Source organism: Megachile rotundata, chromosome 11 (genome assembly GCF_050947335.1).
Source record: "Megachile rotundata isolate GNS110a chromosome 11, iyMegRotu1, whole genome shotgun sequence".
Classification (NCBI taxonomy): domain Eukaryota; kingdom Metazoa; phylum Arthropoda; class Insecta; order Hymenoptera; family Megachilidae; genus Megachile; species Megachile rotundata.
In genome coordinates, this window is record NC_134993.1 from 14,989,366 (window position 1) to 15,006,623 (window position 17,258).

At 39.6% G+C, this 17,258-nt stretch overlaps 3 protein-coding genes across 15 annotated transcripts; 2 read left to right on the top strand and 1 right to left on the bottom strand.

Moving 5' to 3' along the window:
- The first annotated feature begins 6 nt into the window (after positions 1-6).
- On the top strand, positions 7-1,809 carry lwr (ubiquitin conjugating enzyme lesswright). Its single transcript, XM_012292676.2, has 5 exons — positions 7-194; positions 282-351; positions 695-778; positions 853-1,115; positions 1,189-1,809. The coding sequence occupies exons 2-5, from the start codon at positions 286-288 to the stop codon at positions 1,253-1,255; spliced, it is 480 nt and encodes a 159-aa protein (XP_012148066.1). The 5' UTR covers positions 7-194; positions 282-285; the 3' UTR covers positions 1,256-1,809.
- Positions 1,810-2,195: 386 nt separating this feature from the next.
- Positions 2,196-3,391, top strand: Vkor (Vitamin-K epoxide reductase). The gene is made up of 3 exons (XM_003699931.3): positions 2,196-2,377; positions 2,775-2,872; positions 2,996-3,391. Exons 1-3 carry the CDS (start codon positions 2,196-2,198, stop codon positions 3,211-3,213), a joined length of 498 nt encoding a protein of 165 aa, XP_003699979.1. The 3' UTR covers positions 3,214-3,391.
- chas (chascon) lies at positions 2,954-17,185 on the bottom strand. Of its 13 annotated transcripts, none has more exons than XM_076537483.1 (17): positions 17,050-17,185; positions 15,101-16,980; positions 14,763-15,005; positions 14,269-14,688; positions 12,341-12,473; positions 12,136-12,252; positions 11,348-11,458; positions 11,128-11,164; positions 10,661-10,830; positions 9,528-9,707; positions 6,883-7,098; positions 6,572-6,812; positions 5,573-5,911; positions 5,306-5,499; positions 5,003-5,234; positions 4,496-4,940; positions 2,954-4,189 (listed from the first exon to the last, which is right to left on the bottom strand). In XM_076537483.1, exons 7-17 carry the CDS (start codon positions 11,396-11,398, stop codon positions 3,664-3,666), a joined length of 2,631 nt encoding a protein of 876 aa, XP_076393598.1. In that variant the 5' UTR covers positions 11,399-11,458; positions 12,136-12,252; positions 12,341-12,473; positions 14,269-14,688; positions 14,763-15,005; positions 15,101-16,980; positions 17,050-17,185; the 3' UTR covers positions 2,954-3,663. The 13 variants fall into 13 exon arrangements, with proteins under 13 accessions (XP_076393598.1, XP_012148095.1, XP_076393595.1 ...); XM_012292705.2 differs by having other exon boundaries at positions 12,341-12,477; XM_076537480.1 differs by having other exon boundaries at positions 12,341-13,144.
- Between the last annotated feature and the right edge of the window lie 73 nt (positions 17,186-17,258).

Here is a 17,258-nt window from a genome sequence, read left to right on the forward strand (position 1 = left end):
AAATGTTGCCTTTGCGAAGAAGAATTCAGGTTGAGATTCGTACAGCGCCGAAGACGGTTACAAATTCATAGGTTTTCTGAACACGCACCCTGTAAAATCGCTTTCACCCTTGTGCCGCTAAGTATTTGATGTAATATCGGTGCGAAAAGTGTTTGGAATTCAAATTTAAGCACGCAGTATTGATAAACATCGTGGTAATGTCATAATTCGTGTTTAAACACTGTCTCGATTATATTTCGTGTCTAAATACAGTGCCCTAACGCAACGTAAACTTGTTGCAGATTAATGTCAGGAATTGCAATCGCCAGGCTCGCCGAAGAGCGAAAAGCATGGAGGAAGGATCACCCTTTTGTAAGAAATCGTTTTAACGCTTTACTTTTCACGATTTCGACCGTTACACATGTTACTACTTTGCGATACGTCAAATGACGTTTCTAGATTGTTCTGCTATAAAAAACCGTATTGTAAATAAATATTTTTGTTTGTAGCTTAATTTAAACATAAACAATGGTTCTGAAATAAAGATCTAGGGAACGATTTTGATTGAACAGTTACATTGTCAGAATCCTAACCTTTCGGTATTAGCACTCTTGTTTAGCTTCTTGACATACTTAATGTACATGTTAAATTAATAGTTTGTTGATATGATTTGTGATAACATGAGTTGAAATATGAATTGAAATTTTGTTTATAGGGATTTGTAGCACGACCAATTAAAAATCAAGATGGATCTCTTAACTTGATGAGTTGGGAGTGTGCAATACCTGGAAAGAAATCTGTAAGTTATATCATAACGCTGAAACTGTCGTTGAGATTCATGGTATTATATTACTTAAAGTGTTTATTTTACAGACACCATGGGAGGGTGGATTATATAAGTTACGCATGATTTTCAAGGATGATTATCCCTCTAGTCCACCAAAATGTAAATTTGAACCTCCTCTATTTCACCCAAACGTTTATCCTTCAGGAACCGTATGTTTGTCACTCTTAGATGAGGAAAAAGATTGGAGGCCTGCTATTACGATCAAACAAATTTTACTTGGTATACAAGATTTGTTAAATGAACCTAATGTTAAAGATCCAGCTCAAGCAGAAGCGTACACAATATATTGGTAATTATTTTACATAATTATAAATGTGAATTAACATAGAACTAGGAGTAAAAATATTGTGTTTTACTTGCAGTCAAAATCGCTTGGAATATGAGAAACGTGTAAGAGCCCAAGCTAGAGCGATGGCTCCACAGGAATAAGACTATATTAAGTCCTTAATTCAGATATTCCAACTATATACAGAGGTTATCGTATACCCATAGTATATTCTAATATCAATCTATATTTCTTATCTTTTTTATAAGTGACATTAATATATAATGTATCTAATTTACTATTTGCATTTTTTGTTCATGTGGTAAAATTCTTAAGCATAATCGTTACATCCTCTATAGACATGATGCTAATTTTCGAAAACTCAAAAAACAGGATATTATGTTCCATTTAAAAATATCGCATAATATGGTATTAAACTATAACCAAATTTCCTTATTGACATTCACGTATCTTTGTATGATTTGAAAATAAGCATTTTATTTAAGGTACAATTTATTCATAAGTTTTAGTAGCTATTACTAGTATCTAGGATGATATTTGAGGTAAGCTACGCGAAGGAAGATAAACAATACTATTCTGACACTTCTTTCTGCAAATTTCAAATCATTATTCAAGTCATTATCCTTCAAAAATGTATTTGAAAATCTTGTAAGCATTGTACAAATCTTAAGGAATAAAGTATTCTAGGTCACCTTAATTCTAATATCCTCAATTAAAAATGATGTAACTCTCAAAAATAAAGAGTGGAAGACAAACAAATATTCCAGATCTTTTAATTTCACATTTAACTTTGATGAAACGCGTCGGATTTTATCGTACATACATTATCGAATAATGATAATTTCGCGGGAGGTGTGGAACAAAGTTCTTGCTCAGTATCGCAAATGCTTCAGTCTTAATGTGACCGATCAACGTGTATTACTGCTTTTTAAACACGTATTTCATTATTGATCGTCATCGCGTTCGTATACGGTGCCGCCACGAGGAACATTAGTTTCGATTTATATTGCGTTTAAATTTTCAAGTGTGTTAATTTCTATCAGTTATTTCCTGTCAATAAAGTAAAAAGTTTACAAGTAAATCATGTCTTCGAATAAAAAATCTGCGCGTAAAATAAACACTGCAATTATTTTAACGTGTATATTAGGATTTTCTGTTTCGTATTATGCCTACATCGTCGAAACAAAAGTTGAAAATGATGATTCGTATGAAGCAATGTGTGACATTAGCGAACACGTTAGTTGCACAAAAGCATTTGCATCTGAGTAAGTCTACAATTACATTCAGAATATGCAAAAATATGATTATGGATTAAAGTGAAAACTGTGTTTATGTATAAGTCTGATTTCGTAGTCGACCATACGGAGAATATGCGCTAACACTTTCGCAATCGAAGTACAATTTTAAAAGTAAAAATGAATTCTGCCATTTAATATGTGATTTAATCTTAAAATTGTAGTACTTATCAGACAGAATTTATAAATGTCGGCACATTCGAGATATCTTTATAAAATTACATAGAAGTAGTAACACGTGTAGAAATAAGCCTTTAGGATTTTAGCGCATGCGCACTCGCAGTGAATTTCAATTTATTCTGTATTCGAGAATCATTAAATTTGAATATATTATAATTAATGTGTTAAGCAATTCATTTTATTACAGATACGGAAAAGGATTTGGAATAATTCCAGAAACATCGATATTTCATATAGCCAATTCTCTATACGGATTAATATTTTATGCTTTGGTTGCAATATTGAGTACGTACTACATTAGCATTTCTACTATAATGTGACTACAAAATCTTATAGTAGAATTATTTTTTAGTAAAATATTACACCTTTTTTTATTGAACTGATTTTAATTAAGCTTTAATTTTTTAGGTTTGTCTAACAAATATATCGCTTCAGCCTTCGTTTTAATGTTAGCAATCGCATCGAACATCGCCACGATTTATCTGGCCTATATTTTATACAAATTAAACAACATCTGCGTGGTCTGTGTTAGTACTTACATCATAAATGTTATACTTTTAATACTTGCCGTTAAAAAGCATCGAAAACTGTTTCGACATGGCACAGCTAAGAGAAAGTCGAAGTAGACAAAAAGAGATTCCGGTTATATCGATTATTGTAAAATCTCTAAAAATATTATCTACATTATGATTTTAATATTTTTTACTTAAAACCTACGTATACCTTCGTTTATGAAAATTTTACACATTGTACTAAAAGACATATGTACTCTATTTTAATAAATTGTCCTGTTCAAAATATAAATGCAAATACTCTGATATGATACAACGATGACGCGCATTTAAGAATGAATTCTATCGTTCATTCCACTCTATTAAACTGATATGTAATCTTGGATTTGTAACTGGCTGCACGAGTTAAAGAAAAACAATACAAATATAAACCCTGCTAAAGTTATTAAAATAAACCACTGTTATAAGTCTCTAATCAACATCAGAATTTCACTTCATTGTACTAAGACAAAACCAGACGTCTAATTCGTTACAAAATTACTAGCAACTTTCTATGTCGATTGCCTAATACTCGCGTCTAGTGTCCTTCAGTAAATCCCTGTTGCTACGACTTATACTGGCCAAGATACCCGGACTCTTAAGAGGCGGCGTTTCATCTAAGCGGTTCAGTTGCAAGTTAGAGGTATAAGGTATCCGCGGTGGAGGCGTGTCCGCGCCATTTCTAGCCGCTTCCACGTTGAAGCTTTTGCTACGCGACAAGGACGACTTGTAGGTCCTTTCCGGCTTAGCAGGAGGTTGAACATTGTTCTGCACGGTGAACTTCGGAGGTGTGATCGTGTTCCTTATAGAAATATTGATCATGCTTCCGTACTGGCGAGACTGGTTGGCCGGAGCAGTGGAATGTATCGTTGGTTTAACTCCGCTGGGAGCAGCCGGTCGTCGCGAGGAGTGGGCCTGCGTTCGGGCATGTCCACCGGAGTGCAGATTCCTCGGTAAGGTTTGCGTGGTCCTGAAGTGGTCCTCTCTCTCGTGATCATTGGCCAGCCGACTAGTGGACTTGCTAAACCTGCCGAGGGAACTGGACACGACGCTGAAACGCGCCGATTGACTGAGAAAATTGGTTCCCCAGGTATAGTTGGCGAAACTACATAGCGGCAACAGTCATGCTCCCCTTCATGCAGCCTTCACCCAGCAGTCGAACTTTTCAAACAAGCGAAGCACACCGTCTCAATTATGTAAACGTGTATCAGCTTACTGGAATACCTTTCGACGATTGCGTTTTTCCGTCGCAGTCGGGCGACACGATACCGGTCTGCTATTTTTACAATTAGCTTGCACAACGACAGAGGGGACTAACCCATAGCCGTTTAACAGAGTTTTTGCTTAGGTTGATTACCTGTACTCGGTCTCGCCGCTAGTCCTACCCCGTGGCTTGCCCGATCTTCTCGCGTCACGGTACCCTTTCTCGCGTCCGTAGATACTTCCGCCGAAAGGATCTTCACCCAGATAATACCTATGCACAGGCGGCGTCGATTCGCTGCGTTGCCACTGCTCTTGAACCGCGTCGCTCGTTCTGACCACTTTCGTGACCTTGCCGTTGGCATTTTTAGGAGATCTGGGAGGCCTCTCCGGAGGCTTCTCCTCGGTCTCGTGCACCAACGGAATGTTCTTGTCGATCACGTTGTACTGCATGTAAGTCGGTCCGTTGTCGTCCGTCTGGGTCAGTTGAGAGGTAGAGCTGCTACTGGCGCGCTTGTTCTTCCTTTCGCTGCTGGCTGAGCGCAGTTTCCCCACCAGTTTTCTGAACGACTCGCCAATCTTGTATTTGGAATGTCCTGAACCTGCGGCGATACATACATGAATATTATCTCAAACAAACAGCAGGGCTAACTGTGATATTTACTCTTTGTAGAACGAACGGGCGTCTCGTTCAATTTCTCGCTCGATTTTTTACCACTGGGTGGATTAGGCTCTGCCGGTGAAGCTGATCGTGATCTGGACTTCTTACGATCCTCTCGTTTGACGGATCCGTGGACATCTCGGTTACGGTTCTCCCAGGTTCTCTGCACAACGTGAACAGGACTCGAGGTTCTGGCTGGCGAATCGTTTAGACTCGTCCTCTCTTCCCTGGTCCACTGAAGTTCATTTTTATTTACTGTAATACTTGCTTCTCATCTGTTCTTTAGACTTGTGACTTTGTTCTCACCTGCTCCTTGGACTTCCGTCGAACAGGTGGCGACGGTACACGCTGTCGTTCGTGAAACGATTCCTGGTGTTCGCGACGGACGGACTCGTATGTCTTCGAGTACGTCGACTCGACTTGATTCCTTGTATGATCATGTCCGTTCGTATGAACCGTCTCGACGTACGACGGTGAACTTCCCACCTGATTCTGCCTCTCTAAACAACGTAACAAATTAATCTACAAACCTACTGAATTGCACACCTATCATTTATAGAATAAAGCTATTACCTCTTCCTTGATATCGTTCAGACCAATCACTTATCCCGTGAAAATACCCAGAAGGAGACGTCGAGTCTCGCCCGGTACGTCGCCTATTAGCATTCTGATAATCACGCTCCTTGGGCGTACAAGACTTCATGGTAACGTTAATGTAGCTCGTGTTGGTGCTGGTCGGAATAGGAGAGTCGTCAGCGTCGATGGAACCATGAGAGGAACGCGATTCGCTGCCGAAGTGGCTCTCCAACCACTTAGACGTCTCAAACTTTCTCGCCTCGTCTTCCTCCTCGAAGTCCAATGGCTTCTTCGTTAACACGTCCTTACGGGCTAAAAAGTTTTCTCCTGGAAAACCTGGAAGGATTCGTTACACGTTACAAGGGTGCTTAACCTTTGGAGGAGTTAGTAGAGCTAAGACTAATTTTGGAAAGCAAGAAACAAAGCATAGGTGAAAGGACTCATTCTTAGTATAGATAGATTTGATGTGTGGAGAGTACAGTGAGATTATCAGAGGTTCTTAGGACTCATTCTTAGTACAGATAGATTTGATGTGTGGAGAGCACAGTAAGAATATCAGAGGTTCTTAGGACTCATTCTTAGTACAAATAGATTTGATGTGTGGAGAGCACAGTAAGAATATCAGAGGTTCTTAGGACTCATTCTTAGTACAAATAGATTTGATGTGTGAAGAGCACAGTAAGAATATCAGAGGTGCTTAGGACTCATTCTTAGTATAGATAGATTAGATGTGTGGAGAGTACAGCAAGAATATCAGAGGTTCTTAGGACTCATTCTTAGTATAGATAGATTTGATATGTGGGGAGTACAGTAAGAATATCAGAGGTTCTTAGGACTCATTCTTAGTATAGATAGATTTGATATGTGGAGAGTACAGTAAGAATATCAGAGGTTCTTAGGACTCATTCTTAGTGGAGAACCAATAATCTGTGAATGACATGTGTAGGCAGTTGGAGACTAGTGTTTGGTTGTGGAGAGTTGAAGAATCTGAGGTACCAGAATGCTTGTGGAAGCGAGTAGTTCTCATGGCCGTCGGTGATGGTGTCCAGTCGCCGATTCGTTCTCCCTCGGTTGTCTCCGCGACGTAGCGCATTTCTCGACCAACTCTTTCGCCGCCAGAGATGTAATCCACTATATCCTCGTCCCTTTTCTTGACAAACCTCTGAGAACTCTCCTTTCTGATCTCCGACTCGTTATCTACATCCTTTCCATCGTCGGGCACCTCGTCGTCCTTTATCTAAAACATATCAATCTAATAAATCTACTGAATCTAATGAATTAGTCAAATGAATGTTATTGAAGAAAACCTCCTCGTGCTCGACAGTCCGTTTCCTCTCCGTGACGATCAGTCCATCAGGCTTGAGTTCCTTCCTCTCCAAAGTTTTCTCCGTGTCGATAACCTTGTTCGATTTGGTCGTGTGCTGCACAACCCTGGGACCTGTTTGCGACGCCAGTTGCTTGGATGACTCGGCAAGAGCCACTCTGAGATCACCCCGGTTGTTTCGCACCGCTTTCTGATACGCCTGAAAGCAAGACGGGTCGCTATTAGGACGGCTGGACCAGTTATTATCCCCGTGGAAATCACCTCGCGATCCGAAATCTCGTCGCGATAAACCGGATCGTCCGGCTCTTGCCCCCTCGCGAACAAGTGGAAAGAAAGGTGTATTCTGCGAAGGTCACTCGATGCGACAATAAATACAAAAGGCCGGAGACGTCCAGCAATTACGTGTAAGTCTCCTTGAGATTACGGATGACGTTAAGGTACAGTTTAATTAAACCTTTGCGATTAAAGGGGCTCGTTAAAATAAATTACTTCGAAATCTTCATTCGGAAGGTAAGTTGACATTTACCGCAGTTAAAAATAGATATGCCTAAGACTCTTGTAAAATCATTTTACAAGGACAGATTTTCGCAAACCTGCGCACTAATGTACACCAGACTCAGTCCACTAATTTTAGGGCGTGAAAAGCTCCTGGACGAAGGTGTTCACTCGTAACGATCACATAATGTCCCCATCAGCAATCGGTTTCCGACGCGTGAAACGACAGAAGCGTCGAGTTCAGCCCGAAACAGCTGCTATGACTGCGATCTTAGGTGAAGGGAGAACGAAGCTGAAAGATCATCGACTTCCACTTCTCAACCGGGTTCTCCCGTCTCTCCTCGATTCTCTTCCTCTCTCCCGTTCGCATTATCCCTACTTCGCGTTGCTTCTCGTTTCTTCTTGGACCTCTTTGTCTCTGAATCGCTCGTGCGCGAACGTGAGTACCTGTTGCTAGCGATGGACTCGGTAATCGCTTCGATTCGCTTCGAATATCGCTCGAAATTGGATCTGCTTTTTAAATGACATATAAATACTGAGGTCTAAACAAATTTCATGACGTTTTACGTTTTCCTACACCTCTTGAAGCTTCTTCAGTCCTTAGACTGATTACATAAAAATTTGTTTAAATAACAGAAATACATTTGCATCCTTATGGGATGTACTTCCTCTTGGTTCTATGAACCACCTAACACTTTTGACCTCGACCGAATTCCAACAATCGCTTGAAATGTTATCGTGCCAGTCTCGAGCTCAACCTTTATTTCACCCATTTTACGCCAGCTTGTACCGTTACCATGATTTAAGGAAGATATTATGAGCAATGATACAACGCGTTATCAGCGCTGGTTTCGTGACAAATGGCACGCTACACCTGTTGCCTTCTCGATCTTCCGCATTCGTCTCTCTTCATTAATCATCCCTCGACCGATGCAGTGTTTCGAGACGTTTTCACGATCGATCGTGGAATTCGCTTTCTCGCCAAGGATACAAAGGCGTGAAACACAAACGCGAATTGGGTAACCAATCGCCGCAGAGCTTTCTCGCAAGACAAACATTCGAACTAAATATAGTAGCCTGCCATTCGAATATAGCGTGTCCGGGTCAAGTGTGTACAATTCTTTCTAAAACTGAACAATAACGGTGTGCAACAGCCATTAAGGGTGGAAACTTCAGTTACGCCAACGCAATTTTAACACGGTGTAATTAAATGTGGACCTGGTTCTCAACGTTTAACAAAGAAGTACTTTTAAACATCATTGCGCAAACACGAGCTCATCAATTATTTTGGACAACGTTTGTCGCTAAGAGAAAGTCACTTAACATCTTTTGACGTTAACTGAAATATCTGCTGTCATAGTTGACATAAAAATTCACTGTGACTAACATATATGTACACATGTGGATAACCCTATATCTTAAATTGAGTCACTCTATCAATACAATCCTTAGGTTTATCATTTGTCAAGGGTGGTTGAACATCAAGTATGCATAACTCTAATGTTTGGACAGTGTGCTTCAACATTGCATCAAGGAATAGTTATGCAAATTGCAAGAAATAGATTACTTTTTAGTGGTGCACAGTTTTTACCTCCTTCAAGTTATGAGCTCGGTATCCTATAAGCCTTGCAACTTTGAAGTTAGTCAAAGAAATATACAAACAATTTCCTCTAAAGTTTCTCATAATCTTCCTATATCTTGTGTTAGATACTAGCAACCTCAAAAACTGTACAGTACTTCAATTTGCATATCATATGGTTGTGTAAGAAACAAGTCCGGTGATAGGATGTTAGAAATTGGTCACTAGACCAAAATAAACCGTAGAAATAATTTCTTCGAGAATACCCCGCCCAAGTAGTCCTTGACCAAATCAGAAACCGGAGAGTATCGAGGTCGCTCCAGAATCCGAAATTTCTACTCGCCATGAAAGGAAGCTGGCCAAAAGGTAGCTCCGTATTTGTTCTCAGCTCGGATACACGTGGGATGATCCTTCGACCAGAGGCGAACTGACCTTTTCGTGGCGCTTAAAGCCTCGCCAACAAAGAGATAGAACGTGCACACGTATACAGAGAGACGGTGTATCGTGGCACGCGCAGGTGGAATTTAGGTGTGGGTGTGTCGCGTGGATTGTACCTCGTCTGAGATATCTCCCAGCTGTTGACGATCCTCCGTTTCCAGTCGCTCCTCGATCTCCTCGCGACTCCTCACCACTGTCTCGTTTAATTCCTTTTGGACTATGCTACCGCCATCCGCGGAACTCCTTCCACCTGTTGGCCATTCAACCTCCTGCGGCTGGTCGCCGGTTGTTCGTCTCTGAAAATATACACTCTATTATTTCTGCATTTTTATGGCATTACTATAACTTATGTACAATTAATGTATGGTTGACAATCTCCTATTTAATCTTCAACTTTGAAACAAGCTATATAAGCAACATTGTCATATGCTACTTTGTAGTGATATCATATAGTGTCATTGCTGTAACTCATCATGTGTAAACAATTAATTTTATGTATCATAGACAATGTTCTATTTAGTCTCCAACTTTGGAACAAGCTATAAAAGCAACATTGTGTATGCAGTACTTTGCAGTGATATAATATAATGTCATTGCTATAATTCATCATGTGTGAACAATTAATTTTATGCATCATAGACAATGTTCTATTTAGTCTCCAACTTTGGAACAAGCTATATAAGCAACATTGTGTATGCAGTACTTTGCAGTGATATAATATAGTGTCATTGATATAACTCATTATGTGTGAACAATTAATTTTATGTAACATAGACAATGTTCTATTTGGTCTCCAACTTTGGAAGAAGCTATATAAGCAACATTGTGTATACACTACTTTGCAGTGATATAATATAATGTCATTGCTATAACTCATCATGTGTGAACAATTAATTTTATGTATCATAGACAATGTTCTACTTGGTCTCCAACTTTGAAACAAGCTGTATAAGCAACATTGTGTATACAGTACTTTGTAGTGATATAATTTAGACAATTTTGAGTGAACTCAGGGAAAACCTAACCTAGTATCCTTCACTGTGAACAATAGAGACAAGCCTGTACATAGAAACTTTTCCTAGACCCTCCCAATATTCTCACTAATTCCTAAGGTCATGATAACATTCTGACTGTAATAAGTGTTCTGAATGTTCTTGCATCGGTTTCAATTTATACAAAGAGTTACGAGCAAGATTTCTGAGAAGGAGATTAAACGGCAATTTTCTGTTGTAAATCGAAGAAATCGTACTTCTTGAGTGGTGTGTTCTTGTTGCTCGACATCCTCGGTGGTATTGGTGGTGACCAAAGGACCCGAGTCTACCACAACCTCTCCGTCCTCGAGCACAACCTGCCGCTTGACTCTGGTCTCTATTTGCCGGGTGGTAGTTATTTCCTTCTTCTTGCGAGTCTCCCATTCCTCTGGAAAGCGGAAGCGTACTTTTTCGATTTAGGCACAATGGCTCTGTTATTGCGCAAAAACAATCTGACCGAACGAGAAAAGAAAGAATGAAGGATCGGCCGATGCAACGATCCGTTTCGCGACGTCGAACAAGAATAAAAGAAGCCTCGTTCACGTTAATATACGCTATAAAGTACGTCGTTAAAGGCGTCACTTAGCCAGCGACACGCCTTTCATTCTTATCTTCTATCTGGTTTATTTGAATCACGACTCAATATGCTCGCAACAATGCATGACAATTACGTTCGAGGAATTACCTTCTTTGACCAAAGCCACAGAATTCTCAGGGTCAATCTGCAAATAAAAAGTTGTACGGTTAGATGCTGGAATGCGTGACTGCATTTCATAAAGATAAACGGCTAATTAGAAATCCAATTAACGCCTTATCTTGATGAAAACTATAACTACTGTTTATTAATGGTCATTAATTGTGCACCAGTACAGAGTTGAAACAATTACAAAAAGTACAATACTCACGATAATCGGTGGACGAGCCTCGTACCGGCGTGTCGAAATCACCTCCATCATTCGATCATGCTTGAGTCCTCAGAGGTTCAGGAAGCGGCTCACGAATTTTACTGCAGAACCCTACAAGAAGATTCATTTATACAACTTCGTCAAGTACAATAATAGGCAATAAAATAAGGTTCATTCAGTTCTCCATGAATAACGAGATTCGCTATTTCCGGAAACGAGGGAGATAAAAGTGACGCAAGTAGCGAACGAAGAAGATGCAACCTATTTAACGCTTGTAACGTAATCACGACCACATACGTCCGTGTATACGTGCATAGGCGGGGCATAATAATTCATCAGGACGCTCTTTTCTGCATGGAAGTCGAAGGCCGCAGTGGCACGCGGGCCTGTGGTCGCGACCACCTCGATATGGGCTGCGATACGATATCGAGATGGTTAAAGACACGCGTGCGCCACGTACGACCAGTTGCCGATCACAGTGGCGTATTTGTTCTACCGTTTAACCCTTGGGGTTCCCGCGCACCTAGGCACTCGCTACAAAGCTACCAATCCCTACAAGATTTGTGCATTACAATCTAACTGAATAAAAGATCTGAATTACCAATTATAATTGAACACTTTGTAATTATAATTCATGGAGTAATTACACTTGAAGTGTCTACACTTTGCCTAGATTCCTTAGAGTCCAGATTACATGGAGTTTCTTCCAGTATGAGATCATTCAAGATCACAAAAGAGTTCATTTAATTTGTAAGAGTTAATGGTGTACCAGTGTCCTAATTATTAACCTTTTCACTAGCAAGTTCCATCTAAGGTTCACACTTTAAAAAGGTAAAGGCTTTGCTGTAGGAAGGTGTCCAGGATCAAAGGCAAAAGGTCCACTTGTAATTGACAAAAGTTTACACCTAGGTTGTGAACAGTTAAGTAATTATTAAATGTGTACAGTTAATTGTTATTGGTAATGAACAGTTAAGAGTATTATTAAATGTGTACCTAAGGAATATGGTTCAAATTCCATGTGGTTTAGAACATTCGTGAAAATTGCACAGTAGAGGGAAAAGTGTCAGCCTACGCCATTGAACACTCGCGTCCTTGCGGTTGGAATTACGCACGGGCTCTCCCCGTTCTGGCTGGAACAGGTACGTATGTATCTCCATTTTTCCTCCCCTAGAATCTACGCTTTATAACGTCTTGCAATAACGGCTAGGAAAAAATCATTTCACCCTTGTGTTAACCAAATCAACGCTATTTCGATCGATTGTCCGATTTTGAAATATTTAGGAACGTAATAAATTCTTAACTCGCAACACGTGGCGATCAAATTATATAGTGTAACACGTGACATAGAATGATCAGTTGACAAGATTAACCGATCATTATTAGGTTAAGTTATGCAGAAGCTTAAATGAATTAAATACAGTTAAATTATTAATGAATTAAGTTAAAATATTGAGGGTTTCTGCATAGCACAGTGAGTGATGCCAATAAGTCTAACACGTGGTAAAAGCAGAGATGAGGAATTTGAAAAGCAGGTGCGATTCGTATTGACATCACGCTGGCATCGCGACGATTCTATATACGACCGTGTCGACTTTTATCTCATTGGATATGCGCGTGACGTCAGAGATGCGTCATGCCGGTACAACGGATGAAACCAGTAAAAACTATCCATCGGAGGACATTTTTCTGCTCTATTGTCACAGGAACCTTCTCGATTGTCACGTGCTTCTTTTACGTCGTCAAACGAATATATACGTCGAGTTCCTTAACAAGTTACCAGCGTCAAACATCTTTTACCTATTAAAATTTTATGCAAATTAAATACGTGATTGTTAAGATGTTTATCTTACCAATATCATTAATAATAATTAGAGGTTCTTCGTAATGAAATTAAAGAGTCTGTACCTATTTTTGTTAAATACCTAATTAAGAACTATTTCCGCAGATTAAGAGCGTAACGTTAAAATCGCATCGTAAATTGCCGCGGTTCGCAAGTATGGAGAACGCAATTGTTCGCAAACGGCGTTTAAATCACCGAGTCAGCGATTTAAATGCATGGCTGAGAAACGAAAAGCGACAGATAAGTAGAGCAATCGGAAAACAGGTGGACACTCGTGGGCGGTATGTGTGCAATGCGATGGACACGTGACCTCGACAAGGACGTCGCCATTTTGAGAGAAAATAATAAGCGCGGCAAATTTATAAATACCACGTTTTCCGTGTTTGTCACTTACAAAAAACTATCATTCTAATACAGCTTACAAACAAAAATTCTTTTCTTACTATCATAAATATCACTGTTAAAATATATAATTATAATAGCTGTGATTACAAAGATCCTTTTTTTAATATCATAAATATCACTGTTATATAATTATAATACTTATTATTAATGATATTGGCTTTAGTGACTTCATGTATATTAAAGAGTTAATAAATTGTTTGCTGAATTTGTTTAAGAAAAAATAAAAGCAGCCTTAACAGCAAGACACAAATGACCGTTTCATAAGTCAAGGAAAAACACTTATTCCACTGTTTTCAACCTCCTGTACCAGATATCTCATCAATTTATCGCCGGTGGAACGTTGTAATTCAATCTCTCAATCGCCTGGTGAACGCAAGACCGCGAGTCATCGATGAAATCGTGGAAAATCAAATTTCGTTGGCGGTAAAAACAGCGGACTGTAAACGTGTCTTTACACCCGATGCACTGGGAAGATTCCCATCGGTTGCACGGTGAATTACGTAAGAAGCTGACAATGCCAGTCTCGTAACATCCTCGAGGAAAAAGCTATCCGATGGAGCGGCCAGTACACGCGGTTTTCGAACGAGGCATGAAAGAAGGCACTGCTACAGATAAGATGCCCGGACAATGCGAAGGATGGTCGGTGAAAAAGGAAAGGAATCGTGTTTACATTCACCTGATTCTGTATCGACGCTGATCTTAAATCCTTCAATGGATCAAACGACTTCGTGTTCTTTCGCTTCTACAGAACTTGAACGTGCACCAGGTATTAATTGATTATTGTCACCGTCGAGTGACAAACAAGTCGCGTGAACGATCGTGGAACGAGCGACAAACAAAATTCCCGCGCATGCTGTCGTGGCCAGCGCACACGATACTGTCCGTCCGTCGAGCGCTTTCTGACTGATCCGCCAGCATCGGGCTCCCAGTGGGAGACGAAGATCGCCGGAGCAGCACGAAGCACGGCCGAACTATCGGCAGTGATGAGATCAAGCTGGAATCCTGCAGGGATTGATACTTTCTTTCTATGGGCAATCTGCGATACGGATTGCCAGATTATAGATTAACACCTACGTCCCTCGGGTGGCTTGACAAACTACAAATTAGGATTTCAACTTAATTGTGATCATAATACTCAACGTTTAGGATCTCTTAAATAGGGTTCCTTACAGTTCTTATAATCTACTAGATTTCCTAAAGTTTCATAAACTTTAAAAAGTTCTTTAAGTGCCTCAAAGTGCTTCTGGGTTTCTATACATCTCCTAAGGTTCACACTTTACAAAGTTCTTTAAGTGTCCCAAAGTTCTGGTACTCTATAGATTTTCTAAGCTTCCATTTTTTTATAGGTTATTTTCTTGTATTCTCTAGGTGTACAGTTGACAGAATATCCCTTCAGTTAAAATATTCAGATACCTGTAAAATAGAACTTGTTACAAGAAGAAATTTTTATAGCCTTGATAAGTCAGGCACTTGAATCATGTTTATTGTTAGTAACCATTGAATGGTACCTCTATAAGGCTGTAGGATCCCTTTGTCGCGGGAAGGACAACGATCCAATCAGGGACAATGCTTGTAAGGGATGTGGTCACAAGAATCGAGGACATGATTCGACGAAATTGGTCAGCAGGTCATCTCGCAATATTCTAACAGATTCGTCAATATATTCAAAAGATGTGAATCCTAATAAGGCGTCCTACAAACATGAATCACGATATGTTACATATATGGTAAATAACTTTTTGCATGGTTATCATTGAAACTAGTAGAATAGTGTTTCAATCACAAGACGCCATTATGTAATCTAGTAGAACCTGATCTACGATTGAATTAAACGAACAAGTGAAAGATAGTAACACTAGTTACATGATCGGTTAGCAAGATAGTGCAATTGCATAATGAAATAGTAAAATAGTAACATAACCCTGTAGCAAGGTAAAGTGAAATAATTAATAAGATTTGCGTCGCGTATCCTAAAATGGGTTATCGTGAAAACTGTATCTGGAAAGGAGGTGCATTTTCAGAGACCAGTTCTTAACATTCGAGGTCGTTAATATGCAAATGCAAGGTTCCAAGTGAATAACATTATATCGCGTGCGTGTGAAGTGATTCATCCGTGGACATAATCAAAATATCATATCTTAATATCTGTGTGCCTTGTCCGGTGTCCAAAAAAGGTTGTCTAGAAATAAGCGGAAAGGAGTTTGCATACATTAAAAAATCAACGTTCATTGATTTCGCTAATACTACCGTTGCGGTTGAACGATTACAATCGTTCTTATAATTATCGTTAACATTAACCACAGATTCTATGACTCAATCGATGCGCTCTGTTTACAGTCAACAGTAAAGCCGTAATAGGCGCTATTGACGTGGTTGCACGATTTAAAAGTACTCTCGTTCAAAGAATTTTGCATTCTGCTTATGTAAGATGCAACGAGGTAAAAAGAAGCATCTAGAACAGCACGAGAATACTAAGTATTTAATTGTAAATCAAGTCACAAAGACACTTGAATAACAATATGTGAGTTATATAAAATAATGAATAATAAGGGAAAAAAGAAATACTATTTACGCATTCGAAATTCGAAAGCAATGAATGTCGAGCAAACGTTCCCTCCGCAATCTCATTATCCTGGTTTTCCTTGGCGCTAATCTCGTTCTCTATATACAGATTGTAGTATCCTTGGAGCAAAGCACGCGTCGTTGGTCCCCGTATTACCGACTGTGCCTCAGCAATCATGCCAATGTCAATAGCAGAAATTGCGAGAACGATACAGTGGTGCAATAACGTGGTTAACAGCATTTAGTAATTTAGTCGTATCCTAGATACGATATAACTCCTTGATACGTTGCTCGTTTACCTGCAACAGAGGGAAGATAAAAATCCAACCTATCGGTGTACAGATTCATTATTTTATATAAAGCAGAGTGCACATATTAGGAAAGTATAAACTTGCAGTACTACATCATATAGTACATTCATACTAATTCAAGACCCATATAATTAAAAAGCGAAAACGTGTTCGACCTCGTTCAGACTATGATCTATAACAGAGTAGTGGTCATGAAAGAAAACATTGACCATACACTGACGGTTGACGATACGTTGACAGTATGTTGATACGTTAGACCTTCATATGTATGTAAGTAAGCAAGAAGATGGAGCACGTGACCTGGGAACCAAGCAACCTTACCTATAAGGATTTGGAAACGTGGCCATCGCCAAAAGCGGTCGAACAAAATCAACGACGAGATACGGTGAGACAAGTTTGCCAGAGGCGAGCATAATTGGTCCCGTGAACTGGTTCAAAAGAGGCGCGCCTTTGCAGGTGCGCCGGTCTAATGCATCGAGGCGGCTTTTTTCCAGGAATTCTTGCGTTTCCATTCCCTGGAAGAGTTATGATATCATTAATCAAAGAGAAAATAAAGTTAACGATTAAAAGAAAGTCCGTATTACCTATTTCATCCTTCTGAACCATGTATAATTGATAATCGTAAAATGAATCATTAAGTGGAATTCGAATAGAGCGCCACAAACAAACGTCGAAGAAAATATAAGAGCAATCTGTTCTTAGCAAAACATGAACTATCTGTCTACTTATTAGAATCGTAGCAAAGTATCCTGTGATTAAATGTTCTAATTTTTTTCCCGTTGCACATCCATAA